The sequence below is a fragment of the Somniosus microcephalus genome, chromosome 11 (genome assembly GCF_052327205.1).
Source record: "Somniosus microcephalus isolate GS21.2 chromosome 11, FLI_Smic_1.0, whole genome shotgun sequence".
Taxonomy (NCBI): Eukaryota; Metazoa; Chordata; class Chondrichthyes; order Squaliformes; family Somniosidae; genus Somniosus; species Somniosus microcephalus.
Window position 1 is genome coordinate 9550399 of NC_140997.1, and position 24078 is coordinate 9574476.

General features: G+C 46.9%; 1 protein-coding gene across 1 annotated transcript in view; it reads right to left on the minus strand.

Moving 5' to 3' along the window:
* The window catches only part of grid2ipb (glutamate receptor, ionotropic, delta 2 (Grid2) interacting protein, b), a 186422-nt gene that overhangs the window by 153258 nt on the left and 9086 nt on the right, over positions 1–24078 (minus strand). Inside the window, 1 exon segment of the mRNA XM_086002222.1 lies at positions 14676–14830. Within this exon segment, the coding sequence (XP_085858348.1) occupies positions 14676–14830 (155 nt within the window).

A 24078-nucleotide genomic window follows, 5' to 3' on the forward strand; every position in this document is an offset into this window, starting at 1 on the left:
GCCTACAGCGGGACCATGCTCATGGGTTGAAGGGCCTTTCTTTATTAGCACTATGGGAGTACCTTCACCCCATGGGCTGCAGCAGTTCAAAGGCAATTAGGGATGGGCAATAAATGCTGGCCTTGCCAGCAACGCCCACATCCCCAGGAACGAATATTTAAAAAAAAAAAAATTCAGATTTAAAAGGACTCTATAACAGGGACAGAGACAGCAGCCACTGGAGGGATGGTGCCTCGACTGTACCAAGGGTACAGACAGCGGCTAATTGAGGGATTCCACCTGCATTATGCCAAGAATCGTGGCAGCAGCCGCTGGAAGGAATCCACCTGTCGATACCAGGAATAGGAAGGTAGGAATGTAAATGGCCAGCCCCAGAGTTCAGAAACAGAATGCACAGTTCACTATTTATTGATTTACTAGCCAGATGCCTGTTCAAATTCTTAAAATTAGTGATGTTATCAGCCTCGATTGCCTTCATGGACGGTCCATTCCAAACATTCATCGTCCTCTGTGTGAAGTAATTATATCTGATCTGGCCATTTAGCTTCCCTCTTCTGGGCTCTAACCATTGTACACGCAAACTGTGGTAGAAGTTTGGGACTCTCTTCTGCAAACGGCAGTTGATGCTCGGTCAATTGTTAACATTAAATCTGAGATTGATAGCTTTCTGTTAACCAAAGGTATTAAGAGATGTGGCGCAAAGGCGGGTGTATGGAGTTAGGTCACAGGTCAGCCATGATCTCAATGAATGGCAGAGCAGGCCCGAGGGGCCGAATGGCCTACTCCTGCTCCTGTGTACTTATGTTCTTATGTTCCCTTTTATTATAACCACCAATCTATTCTTGTACTGTCTCTTTGCCCCACTTATTTTCTTTTTTCACTTCTCCTCTGTAATTTTTATATTCAGCCTGATTCTCCCTTGTATTATCAAGCTGACATCTGTCATACGGCCCCTTCTTCTGCTTCATCCTACTCTCCAACTCCTTCGCCATCCAGGGAGCTCTGGCTTTGGTTGCCCTCCCTTTCCCTCTTGTGGGAATGTACTGCACCCGAACCATCTCCTCTTTAAAGGCCACCCATTGCTCCATGACATTTCTGCCCGCCAGTCTTTGACTCCAATTTACCCGGGCCAGATCCCTCCTCAATTCACTGAAATTAGCCCCCTCCAGTTAGAATCATAGAATCGTTACAGCACAGTAGGAGGTCATTCGGCCCGTCGAGCCCGTGCCGGCTCTCTGCAAGAGCACTTCTGCAAGTCCCAATCCCCCGCCCTTTCTCCGTAGCCCTGCGATTATTTTTTTTCAGGTACTTGTCCAACTCCCTTTTGAAAGCCACGATTGAGTCTGCCTCCACCACCCTTTCAGGCAGTGCATTCCAGATCATAACCATTCACTGCGTTAAAAAGTTTTTCCTCATGTCACCTTTGGACCTTCTGCCAATCACCTTAAATCTGTGTCCTCTGGTTCTCGACCCTTCCGCCAATGGGAACAGTTTCTCTCTATCTACTCTGTCTAGACCCCTTATGATTTTGAATTAGTATTTTTATTCTAGATTTCTCCTTGTCCTTCTCCATAACTAATCTAAACCTTATAATACTATGATCACTATTCCAAGATGCTCCCCTACTGTGACATTCTCCACTTGGCAAACTTAATTCCCCAGGACTAGATCCAGCAATGCCTCCTTCCTCATTGGGCAGGAAACACTGATCAAGAAAGTGCTTCTGAACGCACTTCAGAAATTCCTCCCCCTCTCTGCACTTAACACAATCACTGCCCCATTCAATATTGGGGTAGCTAAATTCTACTATTATCACTACTCTATAGTTCATGCACATCTCAGTAATTTCCCTGCAAATCTGCTCCTTTATCTTCATCCCCCTATTTGGTGGCCTATAAAATACACCAAGTAGTGTAACAGCTCCTATATCAAACACTCCCAGGGCAGGTACAGCACGGGTTAGATACAGAGTAAAGCTCCCTCTGCACTGTCCCATCAAACACTCCCAGGGCAGGTACAGCACGGGTTAGATACAGAGTAAAGCTCCCTCTACACTGTCCCATCAAACACTCCCAGGGCAGGTACAGCATGGGTTAGATACAGAGTAAAGCTCCCTCTACACTGTCCCCATCAAACACTCCCAGGGCAGGTACAGCACGGGTTAGATACAGAGTAAAGCTCCCTCTACACTGTCCCATCAAACACTCCCAGGGCAGGTACAGCATGTGTTAGATACAGAGTAAGGCTCCCTCTACACTGTCCCCATCAAACACTCCCAGGGCAGGTACAGCATGTGTTAGATACAGAGTAAAGCTCCCTCTACACTGTCCCATCAAACACTCCCAGGGCAGGTACAGCACGGGTTAGATACAGACTAAACCTCCCTCTACACTGTCCCATCAAACACTCCCAGGGCAGGTACAGCACGGGTTAGATACAGAGTATAGCTCCCTCTACACTGTCCCATCAAACACTCCCAGGGCAAGTACAGCACGGGTTAGATACAGAGTATAGCTCCCTCTACACTGTCCCATCAAACACTCCCAGGGCAGGTACAGCACGGGTTAGATACAGACTAAAGTTCCCTCTGCACTGCCTCATCTAATACTAAAGCTCCCTTTAACACTGTCACATCAAATACTCCCAGGGCACAGGTTAGATCTTTTAGTCTTGTACACGTGGCTAAAGGGCTGATGTGGGGAAAGAGGGATTCCTTTTCATGGGACACTGGCCCCAGTACTGGAACGGGAAAGAGCTGTACCAATGGGACGGGCCCCACCTGAACCAGATTGGGACCAGTGTCGTAGAGGAAAGGGTAAATAGGGAGGTGGCAAAGTAAGACAGGGGAGGGATCTACAAGAAATGAAACCAGCCTAAATATAAATGAAACAGGAAAGGAGAGCATAGGACAGACTTAACTAAGGGAGAACATAAATGGAATGGGAATAAACAGAGTTATAGAACAAGAGTGTAAAAAGATGGTTTAAAATAAAGTGAGAAGAACTGCTATTAAAAATGAGTTCAACTGTCTGTACAGCAATGCACACTCTGTCCATAATAAAACAGGAGAACTGGAGGCAATAATACGTTGCGAGGAACCAGATATAGTAGGGATTACCGAGACATGGCTACAGAAAAATCAGGACTGGAAATTAAACATTGCAGGGTATAACATATTTAGAAAAGATAGAGAGGGAAAAAGGGGAGCTGGAATCGCTGTATTTAATAGAGATAACCTAATGGCAGTAGAAAAGAGTGACACAGTCATCAGTAAGACCGAAATAGAATCCATATGGATAGAGATAAAAGATAATAAAGGATCAATCACACTAATAGGGATAGTCTACAGACCACCGAATAATGGAAGGAAGGTGGAGGAAGAAATATACAAACACATTAGGGAAACGAGTAAAAAACATAAAATAATAATCATGGGGGATTTCAACTACTCCGAAATTAATTGGCCAGAAGAGGCAGGTAAAGGAGATAAGCGAATGGAGTTCCTACCCTGTGTACAGGACTCCTTTCTAACCCAGTATGTAAGAAGCCCAACAAGGGAGGATTCGCTACTGGATCTAGTAATGGGGAATGAACCAGAGCAGATAAGAGAAGTAAAAGTAGGGGAACATCGAGGCAAGTGACCATAATATAATACGCTTTAAGATAATAATTGAGAAGGACATAAGCATGACAAAGACAAAGGTAATAGATTGGAGAAAAGCCGGTTTGGAGGGGCTGAGAAAAGAACCTGGGAAAATAAAATGGACAACAATATTGACAAACAATGATGTAGAACAGCAATGGAAAACATACGAAACGGTGTTCAACAGACAAGCAAAATATATTCTGCTAAAGAACAAGAACAAGCTAAACACTAATGAGACACCATCGATGAATAAAGACATATAAGGGAAAAATTGAGGGTAAGAAAAGAGGCATACACTAAGTACATGGGCAGCAGGGAAGAGCATGACAAGGGAGAATACAAAGAGATTAGGAGAGAAGTCAAAAAAAATTAGGAAGGCAAAGAGGAAGTATGAAATTAAATTATCAAGGAACATAAAACAAAATAGTAAAATATTCTACAGGCACATAAATGAAAAAAGGAAAGTTGGGGTGGGAATAGGGCCACTAAGGGATGGACAGGATAAAATCACAGGCGATAGCGAAATGGCAAAAATATTAAATAATAACTTTGCTTCAGTATTTACCAGGGAGATAGATCAGGTGGACATGACATCGGAAGATGAGATTAGAAATGATATAACCGCATTTAAAATAAAAAGAGGAAAAATCTAGATATATATAAATCGGTACATCTGTCCTTCTGTCTGTCATCGCGTGTGCGTCTGGCGGGCTATGCACTCGAAAGTTACAGGGCGTACCTACGCGCGCGTTACCTCCAAAGAAAGCTTACGCTTCCGAGACGGTTTTAAGCGTATTTACGTTTCAGCCGGGCTAAAATCGCGCCCGCGGTATCCGAAAAACCTTCAACATTCCGCTCATTAGCATCTCATTATCCGCTCATTAGCGACAGAGTGACCTCGAGGTTGACCAATCGTACGGCGGCTTGCTGCCGCGTGCGGCCGGGCCCTCCTACGGTCGAGTGACGGGACGATTGACCAATCCTACGCTTTGGTGACCTGACGGTCGACCAATCGGTGCGTGTGTGGGCGGGCCTTATCGTTCTGAACCAAGGTGAGTCGCCGCCATCTTGCTTCCATTCTTTTTCCTGCTTTCTGCGTCTTTCTTTTCAAATATACATTTCCACCAAAATAAAATTGAATTTATTAAATTGTTTTCAAAAAAATCACTCATTTGTAAATATTTTCTCTAACCTGAACATTCTTTTTCCTACCTTTCCCCGTTTTTTTCTTAGGCCTGAAAGCCTGCGCCTTTCTTGCCCAGCCACGCCCGAGCTAGGTGATTGGGCTTCTGCTAAGCTCCTCACCCACCGCCCCCCCCCCCCCCGTGTCACGTTACCCAGGGCAACGGCGTCAGCCACGAGGGTCAGGGTGCGCGCGCAGCAGGAGCAGGTGAGACGAGGCGTCTCTGTTCCGCGCTCGGCTCGGGCGGGCGGGGGGGGGGGGGCGGGGCTCTCGACAGTGCTCTCGGCCTTGGTGAGTGCTCCGCGCTCGGCTCGGGCAGGGGGGCGGGGCTCTCGACAGTGCTCTCGGCCTTGGTGAGTGTTCCGCGCTCAGCTCGGGCGGGGGGGACGGGGCTCTTGACAGTGCTCTCGGCCTTGGTGAGTGTTCCGCGCTCGGCTCGGGCGGGGGGGGGCGGGGCACTTGACAGTGCTCTCGGCCTTGGTGAGTGTTCCGCGCTCGGCTCGGGCGGGGGGGGGCGGGGCTCTCGACAGTGCTCTCGGCCTTGGTGAGTGTTCCGCGCTCGGCTCGGGCAGGGCGGGGCTCGGGCGGGGGGGGGCGGGGCTCGGACAGCGGGGTGGCTGGGGCTTGGAGAGCAGGGCTCTCGAGAGTGCGGGGCGGGGGCTCCGAGAGCGGCCCCTTCCCCCCCCCCGCCCCCCCCTTCCCCCCTTCCTTCCCCCCCTTCCTTCCCCCCCGCCCCTTGCCCCCCCTTCCCACCCCTCCCTTCCCCCCCCACCCCTTCCCCCCCTTCCCCTCGCCCCTTCCCCCCCTCCCTTCCCCCCGCCCTCCCTTCCCCTCCCCCGCCCTCCCTTCCCCCCAGTCGCTCTCTCTCTCTTCCCCCCAGTCGCTCTCTCTCTTCCCCCCAGTCGCTCTCTCTCTTCCCCCCAGTCGCTCTCTCTCTCTCTTCCAACAACAACATGCCCTTGAAAAAGCCTCGGCACCGCCGGGCACTTCAGCTAGTATTAAATAAACTAATCAAACTCAAAAGCGGATAAAACCCCTGCATCCACGCATTTTAAAAGAATCTAGAGAAGAGATAGCAGAGGCACTATTACACAGATTTAATAATTTGTTACAAAAAAGTGGAGTACCAGAGGACTGGCGGATAGCTAACATTATACTTATATGTAAGAAGGGAAGATAGAACATGTCCAGGGTACTGTAGACCAGTCAGCTCAACATCGGTAGTAGGAAAAATAATGGAATCCCTACTAAAGAAGAAAACAGAAAAACATCTAGAAACTAAAAATATAGTAATGAATAGTTAGCATGGATTTCAAAAGGGAAAGACTTGCTTGTCCAACCTCATTGAATTCTTTGAAGAGGTAACAGAGAGAGTAGACAAGGGTAATACAGTAGATGTAATTTATCTAGATTTCCAAAAGGCCTTTGCCAAGATACCACATAATAGTCTAATGAATAAGGTCAGAGCATGGAGAGTCAGGGGACAATTAGCAGAATGGATAGCTAGCTGGCTTCAAGACAGAAAGCAGAGAGTAGGGGTAAAGGATAGCTATTCAGAGTGGCAGAAGGTGGAAAGTGGGGTCCCACAAGGATCAGTGCTGGGACCACTATTGTTCACAATTTATATTAATGATTTAGACTTTGGAATCAAAAAACAATTTCTAAATTTGTGGATAACACCAAATTGGGGGGGAGGGGGTAGTCCACACTGAGAAGGACTGCAATAAATTACAAGACGACATTAATAAACCTGCAGAATGGGCATATAATTGGCAAATGAATTTCAATACAGATAAGTGTTGGTAAGAAAATAACCCTTTTAGTAAGAAAAATAAGAAGGTCACATATTACTTGGAAAATAAGAATCTAAATGGGGCAGAGGAGCAAAGGAATCGGGGAGTACAAATACACAAATCACTAAAAGTAGCAACACAGATTAATAAGGCCACAAATAAAGCAAACCAAGCATTAGGGTTTATTTCTAGAGGGATAGAGTTGAAAAGTAGTGAAGTTATGCTAAACTTGGTTATTGAACCTTGGTTAGACCACACTTGGAGTACTGCGCCCAGTTCTGGTCACCATATTATAAAAAGGATATAGAGGCACTGGAGAGGGAGCAAAAAAGATTTACAAGGATGATATCAGAAATGCAAGGGTATACATATCAGGAAATGATGAACAGGCTGGGTCTCTTTTCTCTTAAAAAGAGAAGGCTGAGCGGTGACCTAATAGAGGTCTTTAAAATTATGAAAGGTTTTGCCAGCGTAGACATGGAGAATGTTTCCACTTGTAGGGAAGAGCAAAACTAGAGGCCATCAATGTAAGATAGTCCCCAAGAAATCAAATAGGGAATTCAGAAGAAACTTCTTTTCCCAGAGAGTGGTGAGAATGTGGAACTCACTACCACAGGGAGTGGCTGAGGTGAGTAATCTAGATGCATTTAAGGGGAGGCTAGACAAGCATGTGAAGGAGAAGGGAATAGAGAGTTATGCTGATAGTTAGATGAGGAAGGATGGGAGGAGGCTCGAGTGTAGCATAAATGCCGGCAAGGATTGTTTCTGTGCTGTATATTCTATGTAAATCTATGTAATTCTATGTGATACAGAGTAAAGCTCCCTCTACACTGTCCCATCACACATACCCAGGTTAGGTGCAGCATAGGTTGGATACAGAGCAAAGCTTCCTCTACACTGCCAGGACACCATGCATAAACCATTCCTTATCTGGATTCAAGCTCTGAAGTAAAATGGCCAGTGTTGAACATAATGCACCATCCAGACCCCCAAATCTTACTCATTTTAATGACATCACCCCTTTAAATTCACAGAAACCAGCTAAGTGGCAGTCTGATATTACTCCTCAGACATCGCTTAACAAGTCTCTCTGTTAATCTCATTTAATGATTGTGAAATCCCCTGCTCATTAACATTATAACCTGCCCTTAATTAGCAGAAGATCACTTCCAATGCTTCAATCAACCAGATGGAAAAGAACTGAAGATATAAATGACACCTCTGGAATTAACCCAAATTAAACCGCCTGTGGTCCCACACTCTGATAATTATCCACATTGTCTCGATCGTAAATGTGTCACTTAATTAACCCTTAAAGTACTCATCACGGGAGGTGAATTTGCTCGGGTAATTGCCACTATAATTTCGGCAAAAACCCTGTTTACGTGTGAAAATGGGGTTTTCGCCAAAACTATAGGCCAAGAGTGGGAATTTTCCTGAGGAAATTCACCCCCATCGCTTTTATTGTAACTATGTCACATTTTCGTGTGTCTAGTAGGGTAAAGATTACTCACGGTGTAACCGGAAAGAGCTTCTTTTTATTTAGTGGGATAAGGATATTCACTGTGTAAGTATACAAATTGCTACTTATTCAGTAGAGTAAGGGTTACTTAATGCGTAACTATATTGAGTTCCTGCAAATGATTAGTTTCTGTGTAGCAAAACAGTGGCTGGTTATTTAGCAGGGCAGGGATTAATTACTGTGTAACTGTACATAGTTACTGTTTATTCAGCCGGTAAGAGTTACTCACTGTACAGACTACCTGTTTATTCAGCAGGGTAATGATCATTCACCACGTAACTGTTTGGAGTTGTTACTTATTCAGCAGGGCAAGGCTCATTCACCGTGTAACTGTAGAGAGCTCATGTTCATCCAGCAAGACGAGGGCCAGCCATGGCTCAGTGGGTCGCACTCTCGCCTCTGCGTCACTTGAGCTCAAAGATCTAGGCTGACACTCCAGTGCAGTGCTGAGGGAGTGCTGCACTGTCGGAGGTGCCATCTTTCAGATGAGACGTTAAACCAAGGCCCCGTCTGCCCTTCCAGGAAGATGTAAAAGATCCCATGGCAGTATTTTGAAGAAGAGCAGGGGGAGTTATCCCTGGTGTCCTGGCCAATATTTATCCCTCAATCAACATAACAAAAACAGATTATCTGTGCATTGTCACATTGCTGTTTGTGAGATCTTGCTGTACGCAAATTGGCTGCCGTGTTTCCTACATTACAACAGTGACTACACTTCAAAAAGTACTTCATTGTCTGTAAAGTGCTTTGGGACGTCCTGAGGTCATGAAAGGTGCTATAGAAATGCAAGTCTTTCTTTCTTAAAATACACATCACATGGTGCTAAATAACTATTTATGCTTGTCCAGCTGAGTAAGGGAGGATTGAAATGCCACAATAGTTAAATTATCAGCAGATCAATATTTGCAACAGGTTTGTGGATTTCCAGAAAAAAACAGAATTATCAAAAACAATATTCCAATGATGGATTGTTTAATATAAGGCACTGGTCTAACTGGTGCTACTGATGGGTATCTCAAAACCAGGGACAGAGAATTGGCAACAGGCTCCGATTCATTAAAAAGAAACAACAAAATAGACAGTTATGGCTGAGTATTCAATCAGAATCTTTCAACAACTCCTGCTCCGTTAATATAGAAATACACAGCCCTCTCTTGCCCTCCCTCTCTCCTCCTAAAAGCAGCCACTCATAATCTCTAAGCAACATTTTGCTCTCAACCTACTTCCTCAGCTTCACCATGAAAAGAAATCAAACTGCAAAAAGAAATCAATCTCAATTCATCTACTCTTCCGTTAACATTTATGACTGGGTGTGTGTTTCTAAATCCCTGTATATTTTAAAGGAGAATCCAGCTGAGCCTCTAATACTGTAAGAACTTAAGATTCATACCGAAAGTGCCGTGACAAATTCCTGTCTTTCCCCATTTCTCAAATGTCTTCAGTACGCAGCACACACCTTGCACAGCAGTCGGGCAAACATTTCATCCCAATAATTGCACCGCACGACCAGAGGTGAGGAAGCTTCACAGTGCAGGTCAGCTGCCTCTCAGCACGTTTGCTGGATGTAATGCACAGCACCACTGTCCCCTCTCACTCCAGTCTCTCGCTCAGCACCAGAACTGCAAACAGCTCCTCCGACACACTAGGTTTTTGATGATTTTTTTTCTCTCTCGCAGACCCAGTTTTCACAGGAACAGTAAGTAGCACGCGGGCTCACAGAGTGCTAGTTAGGGAACTAGCTGTGTTGGGTGGTGTCGCAATTGATTTAGTTTGGTCTTGTGAGTGCAGGTAGCAGTATCTGGGAGACCGAGCTGTGAAAAAGCACAAGGTCCCCGCTGAATATCAAGCTCCTCTGTCGATTTGTCTGCCAAGGTGTACAGCTTTAGATAATTAGTTCAACTCCGAGAGTCAGCTCAGATTAAATGGAACGGTTCAAGAGAATCCCGCAGTGAGGGAGAAAACTCGCAGTTGCATCCATCTCCAAAGTAGACAGTGTCTGGGTCCCAGTCAAACCCAATCTCTGAAAGGATACTCCTTAAATGATTAACCCTTCCTTCCCTGGCCCAGGCAAACTTCTCTGAAGAAAGCCATTGTGGAACTGATATTAATAGGGTGTTTGCTGAAGATAGCGTCAGTATAGTCAGGGATGAGGCTGCATTAATTACATTCTGAGCTGATCTGAGAATTATTTCAGCAATGCAGAACTCTACCAACCAACAGCAACAAGTTCGATCAATGGCAGCGGAGAGGATCAGCTAACTGGCACTGAGAACTTGACCAACTGAGAGTGCAAGGGTTTGACTAACCAACAGTGGACAGCTTGTTGGGTCAGTGTAGAGGCAGTGCTCAGCTCAACCGATAGAAACTGGTAGAGCTTCACTGATGGACGTGCTGAATGAACAGCAGCTTTGAGCTTGACTCAACGGCAGAATGGAAATTAACTGAGCTAAGGGTCAAGTCCATTCAGTGTGAGACCACAGCTTAGCCATGAGAGCTGAAGAATTGCACATCGGCAACTGATGTGGGGCGGGGGGGAAGAAGGAACCCTATAATTTCACTTACCTGAGGCAGCTCATTATGCAGGGTCACAGTGTTTTATGCTCCACACAGAGGTGCAAACATTAGTCAACACAGAATCATAGAAATTTACAGCACAGAAGGAGGCCATTCGGCCCATCATGTCTGTGCCGGCGGAAAAAGAGCTATCCAGCCTAATCCCACTTTCCAGTGCTTGCTCCATAGCCCTGTAGGTTACAGCACCTCCAATGCATATCCAAGCACTTTTTAAATGTGATGAGGGTTTCTGCCTCTACCACCCTTTCAGGCAGTGAGTTTCAGACCCTCAGCACCCACTGGGTGAAAAAAGTTCTCCTCAACTCCCCTCTTCTACCAATTATTTTAAATCTATGCCCCCTGGTTATTGACCCCTCTGCTAAGGGAAATAGGTGCTTCCTATCCACTCTATCTAAGCCCCATAGAATTTTATATACCTTAATTAAGTCTCCCCTCAGCCTCCTCTGCTCCAAAGAAAACAACCCCAGCCTATCCAATCTCTCCTCATTGCTAAAATTTTCCAGTCCTGGCAACATCCTCGTAAATCTCCTCTGTACCCTCTCTAGTGCTATCACATCCTTCCTGTAATGTGGTGACCAGAACTGCACGCAGTATTCTAGCTGTGGCCTAACTAGTGTTTTATACAGTTCAAGCATAACCTCCCTGATCTTATATTCTATGCCTCGGCTAATAAAGGAAAGTATCCCGTATGCCTTCTTAACGACCTTATCTACCTGTCCTGCTCCCTTCAGTGATCTGTGGATATGCACTCAAAAGGTCCCTCTGTTCCTCCACACTTCTCAGTATCCTACCAATTATTGTGTATTCCTTGCGGCAATGCTCCATCTCACCCTCAGTAAGTTCCCCGCTGGAGTGGAGCTAATTTACAGAACAAACGGGAAACTGTTCAACCTCCATCGCCTCCAGTCCAGATCCAAGGTCGTCCCATCCTCTGTCGTCGAATTACAGTATGCAGACGACGCTTGCGTCTGCACTCACTCGGAGGTCGAACTCCAAACCATCGTCAACACCTTCACCGAAGTGTACGAGAGCATAGGCCTTACATTAAACATCCGTAAGACAAAGGTCCTCTACCAACCTGCCCCCGCCACACAGTACTGCTCCCCGATTATCAAAATCCACGACAAGGCCTTGGACAACGTGGACCACTTTCCATACCTCGGGAGCCTACTGACAACAAGGGCAGACGTCGATGACGAAGTCCAACACCGCCTTCAGTGTGCCAGTGCAGCCTTCGGTCGCCTGAGGAAGAGAGTGTTTGAAGACCAGGACCTCAAACCCGGCACTAAACTCATGGTCTACAGGGCAGCAGTGATACCCGCCCTGCTGTATGCCTCAGAGACATGGACCATGTACAGCAGGCACCTCAAAGCACTGGAGGGGTACCACCAACGCTGCCTCTACAAGATCCTGCAAATCCATTGGCAGGATAGGCGCACCAACGTTGGTGTTCTTGCTCAGGCCAACATCCCCAGCATTGAAGCTTTGACCACGCTCGATCAGCTCCGATGGGTGGGTCACATTGTCCGCATGCCCGATACGAGACTCCCAAAACAAGCGCTTTACTCAGAGTTCCGGCACGGCAAGAGAGCCTCAGGTGGGCAGAGGAAACGTTTCAAGGACACCCTCAAAGCCTCCTTGAGAAAGTGTAACATCCCCACCGATACCTGGGAATCACTGGCCCAAGACCGCACAAAGTGGAGGAGAAGCATCTGGGAAGGCGCCGAACACCTTGGGCTGGATTTTGATACTGGAGGCGTGATGGAGGCGGGACTACAACTTTCGGGGTTGTAGTTCCGCCTCCATCGAGTTGTGGCCAACCCACGCGATTTTCACTTGATTGACCTTGTTGAGCCTGCCCAGCGGGCTCAGCAGGCCAATTAAGGGCCACCCGGCAACAGGTGACGTCACAGATTGACATTTCATCTGTCAAGAGCTTTTGACAGATGAAATATCAACGTTTGACAGCTCTTTGAAGCTGTCAAACACTGACAATCTGTACTCCAAGTTAATTCCTTCCTCTCAGGCTGATTTAGAGATCTCTCCAGAACAGAAAGCTGAATGCTGCAACTTTTGACAGCTCGCGGCCATTCTGCTTTCTGTGCCGGTGAGATGAGGGACTCCCGAGACCTGAAGGAAGGCTGTAAAGGTAAGTTAAACTTCTTTAAACACTTTACACACACCAAACACACTTACCTTTGCACTCTTGCACCCATCACTCACCTGAACACCGGACATCTCAAACCCTCCAAGCTCTTCAGCCCGACGGTCTGCCTCGCTAACTTGGCGTTGTTTGGAGCTGTCGGGAATCCCACACTTCAGCAATAAAAATAGGGATTAGGCTAAAAACTGCCTGTTAACTACCTGTTAACAGGCAGTTAATTGGCACTAACCCCCTTCCCGCCTCGGGGAGGCGGCTCCCAGCACAGGTCGGGTATCCGCCTCCTTTGAAACTGGCATGGAGGCGGGTTGGGGCGGGATGGGTTCGTGATTTCGAGATTTTTAACCCCCTACACACCTCCAATCCTGCCTCCACGGCCCAATGAAAATCCTGCCCCTTGAGTCTCTTCGCCGGGAGCAAGCGGAAGCCAAGCGCAGGCAGCGCAAGGAGCGCACGTCAACCCAAGCACCCCACCCACCCGCCCCTTCAACCACCGTCTGCCCCACCTGTGACAGAGACTGTAGGTCCTGCATTGGGCTCATCAGTCACCTGCGAACTCATTTTTAATGTGGAAGCAAGTCATCCTCGGTTCCGAGGGACTGCCTAAGAAGAAGAGATTCCCTTGCCATGTTAGCCCTCCCCAAATGTATTACCTCACACTTCTCTGGATTGAATTCCATTTGCCACTTCTCTGCCCACCTGACCAGTCCATTGATATCTTCCTGCAGTCTACAGTTTTCTTCCTTACTATCAACCACATGGCCAACTTTTGTCATATTCTAAGTATGTAACTAGCTCTCATTGTCCATACCCAATGGTCTGACGATACTGCTCAACACGTTCCCCAACCTTCCAGCCCCAAATCTAAGCAACAAATGGGTTAAGAAAATGTCAGAAAATTAAAATGTGCTGAGAAATTAAAAGTGGATAATTGGGAGCTGAAGAAACACTGGGAATATCGGCCAAGCTGATCTACAGCATGAGCCTGAGGACATTTTCCAAAGATAGGACAGTGAAAACACAAAAATCTAGTTCACAAGTTGGATATAAATCTGCAGTGCCCCAGAAAGTGAAGTCAGACAGAGTGTGGGGGAAGACAAATAGCCTGAGATCCAATCAGGCCAAAGCTGTCGGAGCCAAGATCTTGTCTCTTGTCGGTTACTATACATCACAGGGAGTGAGAGAGAGAAAGTGAGAGATGGAGAAATAGACAGAAAAAGGGAGGCAAGGAAAGGCAGAAAAAAATATGGGCAGGGAGACAAAGCAGAGGAAAGGACACAGAGAAATAGACAGAAGAAAGACAGAAAGAGCAATAGAGACACAGAAACACAGACAGAAACAGAAAAAGACAGAGGTAGACAGAGCAATATAAAGTGACAACAGACAGACTCATAAACAGCAGACAGAGACAGACTGACAGACAGCGGTAACTAAAGAAACTGACACACATACAATGAGAGAGACACACACATAGACAGAGACACTAATACAGAGGCTCAGAGAAAATCTCAGGGTCACAGAATGAGACACGGAGGTAGACATAGAAAGAGATAGAGAGCGACAGAAAAAGACAGACAAAGAGAGAAACAGAGAATGACATTCAGAAAGTGAAAGGGAGAGAGGGGTGCACTCATTCCGGAGTGCGAGGGGTGGTCCATCAATCTGACATGTGGGCACGGAGTTGGCTTTGAGTCGTGTGTACCCACATTGCGGTGGAGCTCTGTTGCAAGACCCTAGTGACGTGAGTGATGGCAGCAGGCTCCTCTGTTCTAGCATGTTTTCTGTGCAGTCCCTACCTGATGTCATCAATGAGCTTCTGCTGCTCTTCGGTGCTCAAAATCATGGGGAGTGCGTAGGCCAAGTAATCAACCTTACGCTCAGCTGCATACTGCTTTAGGAGGGTGAACAGCTTCTCTTTCGCTTCAGGCTGCTCCCCAAGCACAGCGTCAATCTGCATTTAAAACAGAAATGTTGGTCAGCAGGGTGTCAGAGTTAAGAGCGGCACAGGAGCAGTGAGAAACACGAAGACGCGGCTACAAAGGTATCAGAGACTCCGTCGGCCCCGCGCTCATCCCGACCTTGGTTCTATTGCACAGTCGAACACTTGGACGTGCTGCACCAAACTGACACCTACCTCTTCTTCCTGGCCAAAGAAAAGAAGGATGCCTGCACCTCTTTGGGTGGTCCCAGGGGAAGCTCGGCGAGGAGAAATGGGCAGGTTGGCCCTCCACTGAATCCCCGTCCCCAAAAAGGTCTGCTGGGACTTTCCCACACCCCCCCTCCCCCTGGGGGGCAGATTGCACCACTTCCTGCTTGTCCATGAGAGCAAGCAGCCAGGACTTGGTCTTAGGGCCCACTTTACTGCGTGATCAGTTTTACAGGGGCCTCTACTAGTGCATTTTACACCTTGAAACTTCTTCCACCCGGGAACAATATCTGGACAGAAGAAGCGTTCAGATCCAGGTGATACGTACAGTATGTACGGCTTTCTGCAATTTCCTGTCCACTTCTGCTGTTTCCTGCCCCTCCCCGGAACGGTTATCTGCATCGCGGTTTTTTGGCTATTATATGACATTGGTGGCTGCCCCTTTACGCTGCTTGCAGCGAGTGAAATGCAGCAGCAGAACAGTATTTCCCTCCCCCACAGCGGCAGACTCCCACTGGAGAGCCGAGGTAGCGCTGGGAGTTCGCCCTGCACGTGCAATGGATCCCCACCCAGGAAAATGGAACGGAATTACATGTGTGAATCCGGACCTTCCTGTTCTGTGACACAGAGATGGGAACTGAATGTGTTAACTCTGTGTGTTCTAGTTATTGTTAATAAGAATCACTGCACACAGACCACAAGAGTAAATTCAACAGGTCTTTACTAGTCGGAGGTCAGGCTGAACTGCCCAATAAATCATTACACAGCATTTATATACCGGTGTGGTCACCACCGGTATTACAGTATACAGCAGCCAAGATAAAGTAGTGCATCTCTTAAAATAGTTCTCTTAAAGGTGGAACGGTTACATACACCACAATCCTCCCTTTTTAGCTTAACAGTATATATTCCCCATTAAACATAACATAATAACATATATACACAACTTCATGTAAAAAGTTCACAGATTCAGTCTCTGAGGAGGCCTCCTGATCCGAGACGGATAACGCCTTTCAGGGGTCTCTGGTTCTCGTTGCTGGGGTGACTCATCTAGTTGATCCCCTATGGATAGGACATCATCGTCAGGTATATTCACTTCTGAGGTAGATGCTTCAGGTTCACTAACTTCCTCCACGGTTGTCTCTGTCGTAACCATGGGCTCGACCCTTGTTCTCGATCCCACCAGTTGGTCAGCATGACGTCGCATTACATTTTCACCAACATCTACTGTGTACATCAGGGGTCCTTGTCTGGCCCGAATTGTTCCAGATTGCCATTTCTCGTTTTTATAGTCCCTGGCTAACACCGGTTGTCCTATTTCAAAACTCCGAGTGGGCTTGTTATTGATATGCTGGAACTGTTTGTTTTCGACTTCCCTCCGCACATTTGGTTTTAACAAGTCCAACCTGGACCGCAACCTCCTGTTATAGAACATCATGGCAGGACTTTGGTTTGTTGTTGCATGGGTGGCGTTTCGATATGCCAGTAGGAAATTGTCCACCTTGTGTTGCAGTGGAATCTGATCTTCGCTCATGGCCTTTATTGCCTTTTTGAACGTCTGTACAAACCTCTCGGCCAGCCCATTCATAGCTGGATGATATGGGGCAGAGGTATAATGTTTCACACCATTCTTCTTCATGAATTTCTGGAATTCCTCTGACACGAACTGTGGTCCGTTGTCTGAACATATTTGCTCTGGCAATCCATTTCTTGCAAATATCGTTCTTAGCACCGCGATCGTCTTCTCCGAGGTAGTGGTAGTCATTTTAATCACTTCTGGCCATTTAGAATGTGCGTCCACCGCAATTAAAAACATGGAATCCATGAATGGACCAGCAAAGTCAATATGTACACGTTGCCATGGGGTTGAAGGCCATTCCCATGGATGCAGCGGTGCAATTGGAGGTGCATTTTGGACTTTTTGGCACCCTGAGCAGCTTTTCGTCAGATCCTCTATCTGTTGGTCGATACCCGGCCACCACACATAAGCCCTAGCAAGGCTTTTCATCTTGACTCCCCCCAGATGACCTTCATGTAGTTCTTTTAGAACTCTCTCTCTTAACTTAGGAGGGATAATCACCCTTGTTCCATACATCAATGTTCCCTGACAGATGGACAGTGTGATAAAAATGATAACTTCCGGGAAGTTATGTCATCACTTCCTGTGAACTATGAACTATGAACTGTGTACATACCTCACTTCCTGTCATATGTCACTTCCTGTTGGACTGGTATAAATACTGGTCTGTTCAGTATTGTAAGAGGCTTCTACCAGAGGCATGGTAAAGACCTCTCTTGTGTGTATATAGTGTGTTTATAAGTTACTTAAAGCTTACTTTAAAGTTACTTGATGGTAAGTCTCCTTTTTCTTACATCAGACAGCTGTTCTCGTCTTGCTGAGAATGCCGGTAACAGTGGATCACCATGGGCTGGCCATCCCTTTACTGTCAATTCGTAGACCCGGGACAGTGTCGGGTCATTCCTAGTCTCCCTTTCAATATTTGCATTGGTGACAGATAAACATTCGATGATGGTCGAGTGAAATAACTCCACCGGGTCAACCGTCGGTGCCTCCTCCTCAGTAGGTAGTGGCAGGCGCGACAGCCCATCAGCATTACCATGCTGCTTTGTACCTTTGAATTCTATCTGATATTGATGTGCCCCTAGGAAAAGGGACCATCTCTGGAGCCTCTGTGCTGTCATCACCGAAACACCCTTCTTAGGGTTAAAAATGGATACCAACGGCTGGTGGTCTGTCAGCAGTGTAAACTTCTGGCCCTGCAGGTAATGATTAAACTTCTTTACTCCCCACACAAGGCTGAGAGCCTCCCTATCTATCTGAGCATAGTTGCGCTCAGCGGAGGTCAATGATCTGGATGCAAATGCGACTGGCCTTTCCAAGCCATTTGGCAACTTGTGTGAGAGTACTGCTCCAATACCATAAGGAGAAGCATCACAAGCTAAACGAATAGGTAGCGTTGGGTTGAAGTGAGCCAACACTTCCTCTGAGGTGATCAATGCCTTGCTTTTGCGAAAGGCCTTCTTACAGTCCTCGCTCCACTTCCATGGTACTTCTTTCTGCAAAAGAGCGTTCAGCGGGTGCAGCACCGTGGATAGATTTGGCAGAAACTTATGGTAATAGTTAATCAACCCTAGGAACGACCTCAACTGGGATACATTTTCCGGAGCGGGAGCCTTCACAACAGCTTCGATCTTGTCAGGTGACTTGTGCAGCCCCTCCTGGTCAATGACATGACCACAGTACGAGATCCGTTTCTGAAAGAACTCACATTTCTGGCGATTAACTCGAAGTCCATATTCCTTCAATCTGGTGAGCACCAGTTTCAAATTTGCAAGGTGTTCCTCATCGTCATCTCCTGTAATCAGGATATCGTCCAAGTAACATTGAGTGCTTGGAATTCCCTGTAATACCTGCTCCATGGCCCTCTGCCAAATTGCTGGAGCCGAAGTCACTCCAAAAACCAGTCTATTATATCGATACAAGCCTCTGTGCGTGTTGATTGTGAGATACTGGCGCGACTCTTCCTCAACTTCCATCTGTAAGTACGCTTGCGCCAGGTCTATCTTGGTGAAGTGTTTGCCGCCAGACAATGAAGCAAAGATATCCTCAATCCGCGGAAACGGATATTGCACCGTGTGAAGCACCGGATTAACCGTGATCTTGAAGTCTCCACAGATGCGGACCTTCCCCGGTTCCCCTGGCTTGTTACTCGATGAACGCTTCATGACGGGAACAATGGGCGTGGCCCACTCACTCCAGTCCACCTTAGACAGTACTCCTGAACGTTCTAGCCCTTCCAGCTCAGCTTCCACAGCAGGTCGTATCGCATAAGGTACCGGTCTGGCTTTGAAAAATTTTGGGTTTGCATGTTCTGCAATCTTGATTTTTGCCGTAATTCCTCTGTGTTCCCAGTCCCTGTTGGAACACCTCTTTAACCTCATCCAATATTCTGGACAATCGTTCAGGTTTGACATTTTTTTTTCCGGAATCTACCGTTATTGCTTTTAGGGAGTGCCAGTCCATATTTATTTTCCTGATCCACTCCCGTCCCAGAAGTGGTGGACCTCCCTCAGGTAGTACATATAAGTCCATTCCTTGGTGTTCTTTGCCCTTGTGTAACACCTTGACTTTTATCTTTCCGATGGGGTATACTCTTTGCCCCGTGTATGTCTGCAATACTATCTCCGTATCCCGTAGGGGAATGTGTGTGAATAACCTTTTGTAATCTTGCTTATTCATGACCGTCAACGCCGATCCGGTGTCCAATTCCATCTTCACTTGGACTCCTGCTATCTGAAGTGTGACCCAGATAGTTTGTAGGTCAGCTTCCTTACTCACATTGTGAATTCTCAGACTACCCAGTTCCTTGCTGTTGGAGTCTGAATCCGAATTCTGTTCATCCGAACTCTTCTCAGCCACCTTATGTACCTTTCTGCACTTTTCCTGCGGTGACTTTTTGTTGCTGGTCTTCTTTCCTGACCGGCATACTTTAGCTATGTGACCAAGCTTGCCACATTTTCTACATTCCTGATTTTTAAACCAGCATTGGTTCTGATCGTGTGTTGTCTTTCCACAACGATAACATTTCGCTGTACCCAAAGCCATTTGATCTACGCTGAGTACCGCTGCCTTCAGCTGCATTTCCGCAGTGCCTCTCGCTGCGGCTTCGTGCGATGCTGCAATAGTGACAGCCTTATCAAGTGTAAGATCATTCTCTTCAAGCAGCCGCTTTTGTGTTCCTTCTTTCGACAATCCACATACGAATTTGTCTCTCAGTGCCTCTGTCAGTCTTTCCCCAAACTGACAGTATTTCGCTAGCTTACGCAGTTCAATTAAATACTCCGCGTTGCTTTCCTCTTTCAGTTGCGTTCTCGCATAAAATTTAAATCGTTCCGCTAACATCAGCGGTGTGGGGTTCAAATGATTTCTCAGGACAGCAACAATATTAGCGAAAGCCTGATCCGCCGGTTTAGCTGGTGATAGAAGATGCTTCAATAGCCCGTATGTCTTCGCACCCATTGAGTTTAGTAAGGTTAGTGCTTTATCTTCATCTGATATTTTATTTGCCTTACAATAAATCTCTATGCGTTCTACATACGTGGCCCAATCTTCAACATCGGGATCGAAATCGTTGATGTTACCACGCTTAGGCATCCTCGCAATCTTCTTGAGAAACAAAAAGATTTTTTTTTTTTTTCAAAATGGCGGTTTCCCGCGCTTGCCTTCTTCCCCCGCCTACGAAAATGGCGGCTTCCCGCGTTTGCCTTTCTACCCCGCTGGCTGTGATGGCGATTGCTGTATTGCTGCGTTCGCCCTCCCCAGCGGTTCTCAAATCGTGCCTCCCAGCCCCTCCTGCAGTCCGGTCCTTTCCCCCGGCTGTGGCGGAGTTCTCCGCGGGTTTTTTTTAAATTTTATCCCGCGCCTCGCGGCCTCGGTAGCTGCCCGGCCTTTTTCCCCGGTCGCGGTCGAGCTCTCTCTCGACGCTGTTGCGTCTCCCAGCCCGCTTGCAGCCCGGTCTTTTACACCGGCTGCGTTTGCATTCACCGCTGCTCCCGTGCCTTACGCTGCCCCAGTCTCAGAGCCTCTGGCCCCGACTTCTGTCCGGCTCTTTTCCCCGGCCGTGGTCGAGTTCTCCACCCTTATATCCTCCGTTTTTCCCTCCCCTACTTCACAGCCAACGTGGCCGACTTGCTGCTCGTCGCTGATCGGCTTACCCACCACCGTGATAGAAGGGATGATCACTGCCTGTTGCTGATGGAAGGCTTCGTGTCAGGATTCTTCCTTGCTCTTCAGACCCGAGTCTTTTCTCAGCAGGATGATGAGGGCGGATGCCTCTTCTCGATGCCCGTTAAACTGCCTTGGATATATCTCTGCTGCAGGGTAAGATAGTCATCGTCGCCACTGTTAAGTCTGTGTGTTCTAGTTATTGTTAATAAGAATCACTGCACACAGACCACAAGAGTAAATTCAACAGGTCTTTACTAGTCGGAGGTCAGGCTGAACTGCCCAATAAATCATTACACAGCACTTATATACCGGTGTGGTCACCACCGGTATTACAGTATACAGCAGCCAAGATAAAGTAGTGCATCTCTTAAAATAGTTCTCTTAAAGGTGGAACGGTTACACACACCACAGAACGTACCACAGCTTTGCCTCATAATTATCACTTCAAATACGCACATCAGAAATGCACGAGAAACCAGATCTTCTGGAAGTGTGTGGAGAAACGCACAGCTACAGCTGACCCACAACACAGTCACAAGCACAATTCACACACAAACACAGCTCACACACACATGGCAAGTTTCACCAATCTTGCCTGTTAAAAATGAATTAAGCACAGGAGCAAAAATAAGTTTCAAGGTGTAAAATGCACTAGAGGCCCCCCTGTAAAATTGATCAAACACAGGGAGTGTTGCAGTGGGATATATCAGAGTGTTGCAGTTCGGGGTATGTCACAAAGCGTTACAGTGGGATATATTAGCGAATCTTACGGTTCGAACTGTTATTGCGAAGTGTGTGGGGTATATCTGAGAGTGTTACAGTGATAGGTGTGGGGGCATCAGAGAATGTTACATTGAGGGATGTGGAGTATATCACACTGTAACAGTGAGTGTATATCAGAGTGTTACAGTTGGGAAGGTAGGGTGTATCAGAGTGAGAGGTGGGGGGTTATCAGAGAATATCACAATGAGGGTGATGAGTATATCAAAGAATGCTTTAGTGAGGGCTGTGAGGGTATCAGAGTACAGTGAATGGTTTGTGCATTACATTAGAGTATATATTTTTTTCCATTTAACTGGATCCAAATGGTTGTGTAATATCTGATTTGTGATGCATAGGAAGTGATGTCACCGGCCCTGGCTAAAGACTGATTGGTTATCATTTTAGAGCAAGTCATGTTGGGAGACAAAGTGAATAGGATAATGTGGGGGGCGGGGTGGTGTGGGAGCGTGAACAGAAGCTGAGGATAAAACCCTGGGGTGGCCACACATCTCAGGTTTCTGTTACCCGGTCCTTGGCACTGTGAATAGCAAAAACCTGCAGCAGGAGATCCTCACTCCCCTCCAAATCTAGACAACAAATTCTACTCAATGGCAACACTGTTCCTGTTGCTGTGCCCAGCGTAATGAAGCAAGTGCTTCCCGTGCTCATAAACACCTTAAACTTTGCTGTAAATCTTGAACAGCAGCAAGTCTCCCCATCGGGATTCCTTTTATTTATTTGTTGAAAGATTTCAGCTTTATCTTTCATCTTCAATCGCTCAGGTTACTTGCCTGCACTGGGGCCGTCAGGAACTGACTACATAGAAACATAGAAGATAGGAGCAGGAGTAGGTCATTCGGCCCCTTGAGCCTGCTCCGCCATTCAATGCGATCATGGCTGATCATCCAAATTCAGTACCCAGTCCGTGCTTTCTCCCCATATCCCTTGATCCCTTTAGCATTAAGAAATATATCTAACTCCTTCTTGAATATATTTAATGAATTCCAGAACCAGGGGTCATAATCTAAGGATAAGGGGTAGGCCATTTAGGACAGAGATGAGGAGGAATTTCTTCACCCAGAGAGTGGTGAACCTGTGGAATTCTCTACCACAGAAGGCAGTAGAGGCCAATTCATTAAATATATTCAAGAAGGAGTTGGATATATTTCTTAAGGCTAAAGGGATCAAGGGGTATGGGGGGAAAGCAGGGACCGGGTACTGAAATTGGATGATCAGCCATGATCGCATTGAATGGCGGAGCAGGATCGAGGGGCCGAATGGCCTACTCCTGCTCCTATCTTCTATGTTTCTATGAATTGGCCTCCACTGCCTTCTGTGGTAGAGAATTCCACAGGTTCACCACTCTGGGTGAAGAAATTCCTCCTCATCTCAGTCCTAAATGGCTTACCCCTTATCCTTAGACTGTGACCCCTGGTTCTGGACTCCCCGACCATCGGGAACATCCTTCCTGCATCTAGTCTGTCTAGTCCTGTTAGAATTTTATAAGTTTCAATGAGATTCCCCTCTCATTCTTCTAAACTCTAGCGAATAGAAGCCTAATCGACCCAATCTCTCTTCACACGTCATTCCTGCCATCCCAGGTATCAGTCTGGTGAATTCTATTCCCAATTTTACTGAGCAGGCAGCAAGGCCACCAGCCCAAAGCAGGCAGGATCCTTCCCTACACAATGTCTTCGGGACCCAAGTGCAATCTTAACTGGATGGCCTGAGCGGGAAGCTGCTGTGACTTCCCTGCCAGGTGAAGACATGCAGGAAGAGTAGCCGGGCCAGAAGAGGCCCTTGTGGGGCCAGGAGAAGTGAGACGGCTCCGTGAGGCAATCCCACCACCTATCTGGTGTCAGCTTGTGGCCAATGGGCCGTGCAAATTTCTGCTTGGAACGATGGGAAGTTGGCCGGTGAGATTTAAATGAGGCCCAGGAGTTGAAAGAGCCCAGGATTCATTTCTGGAGCAGTGGGCGAGTTTCCAACTCACCTTGCAGTTAAAATCAGTTTAAACATGTGGAGCTGGGTTCCATTTTAAGGGTGAGACACGTTAAAACAGGCAATGATTATAAACCAAAATGACGACTGAATCTCAATTCAGATGACTGAGAGCTGACAGGGTCATTATAGTTCTGTTAACTTGGTGGTGTTTAAAAGTGTCCCTGATGGCAAGACTCTCTTAAAATAAGATACTTCAGGACCTACTCTGGTAAGCTGGCTTTGTGCCCTTCTCCAGTGCTACGTCATTCAAACGGAGAACAGACTCCAAGGGAGAACGTTTCCACTGTATTGTTGCAAAATCTTTTATGTGAGTATATGTTGGCCTTTATTGTAAGGGGTAAGGAGTATAAAAGTAGGGAAGTTTTGATGCAACTTTACAAGGCGCTGGTGAGACCGCACCTGGAGTACTGTGTACAGTTTTGGTCTCCTTATTTAAGGAAGGATATACTTGCATTGGAGGCAGTGCAGAGAAGGTTCATGAGGTTGATTGCTTGGATGAAGGGGTTGACGTATGACGAAAGGTTGAGCAGGTTGGGCC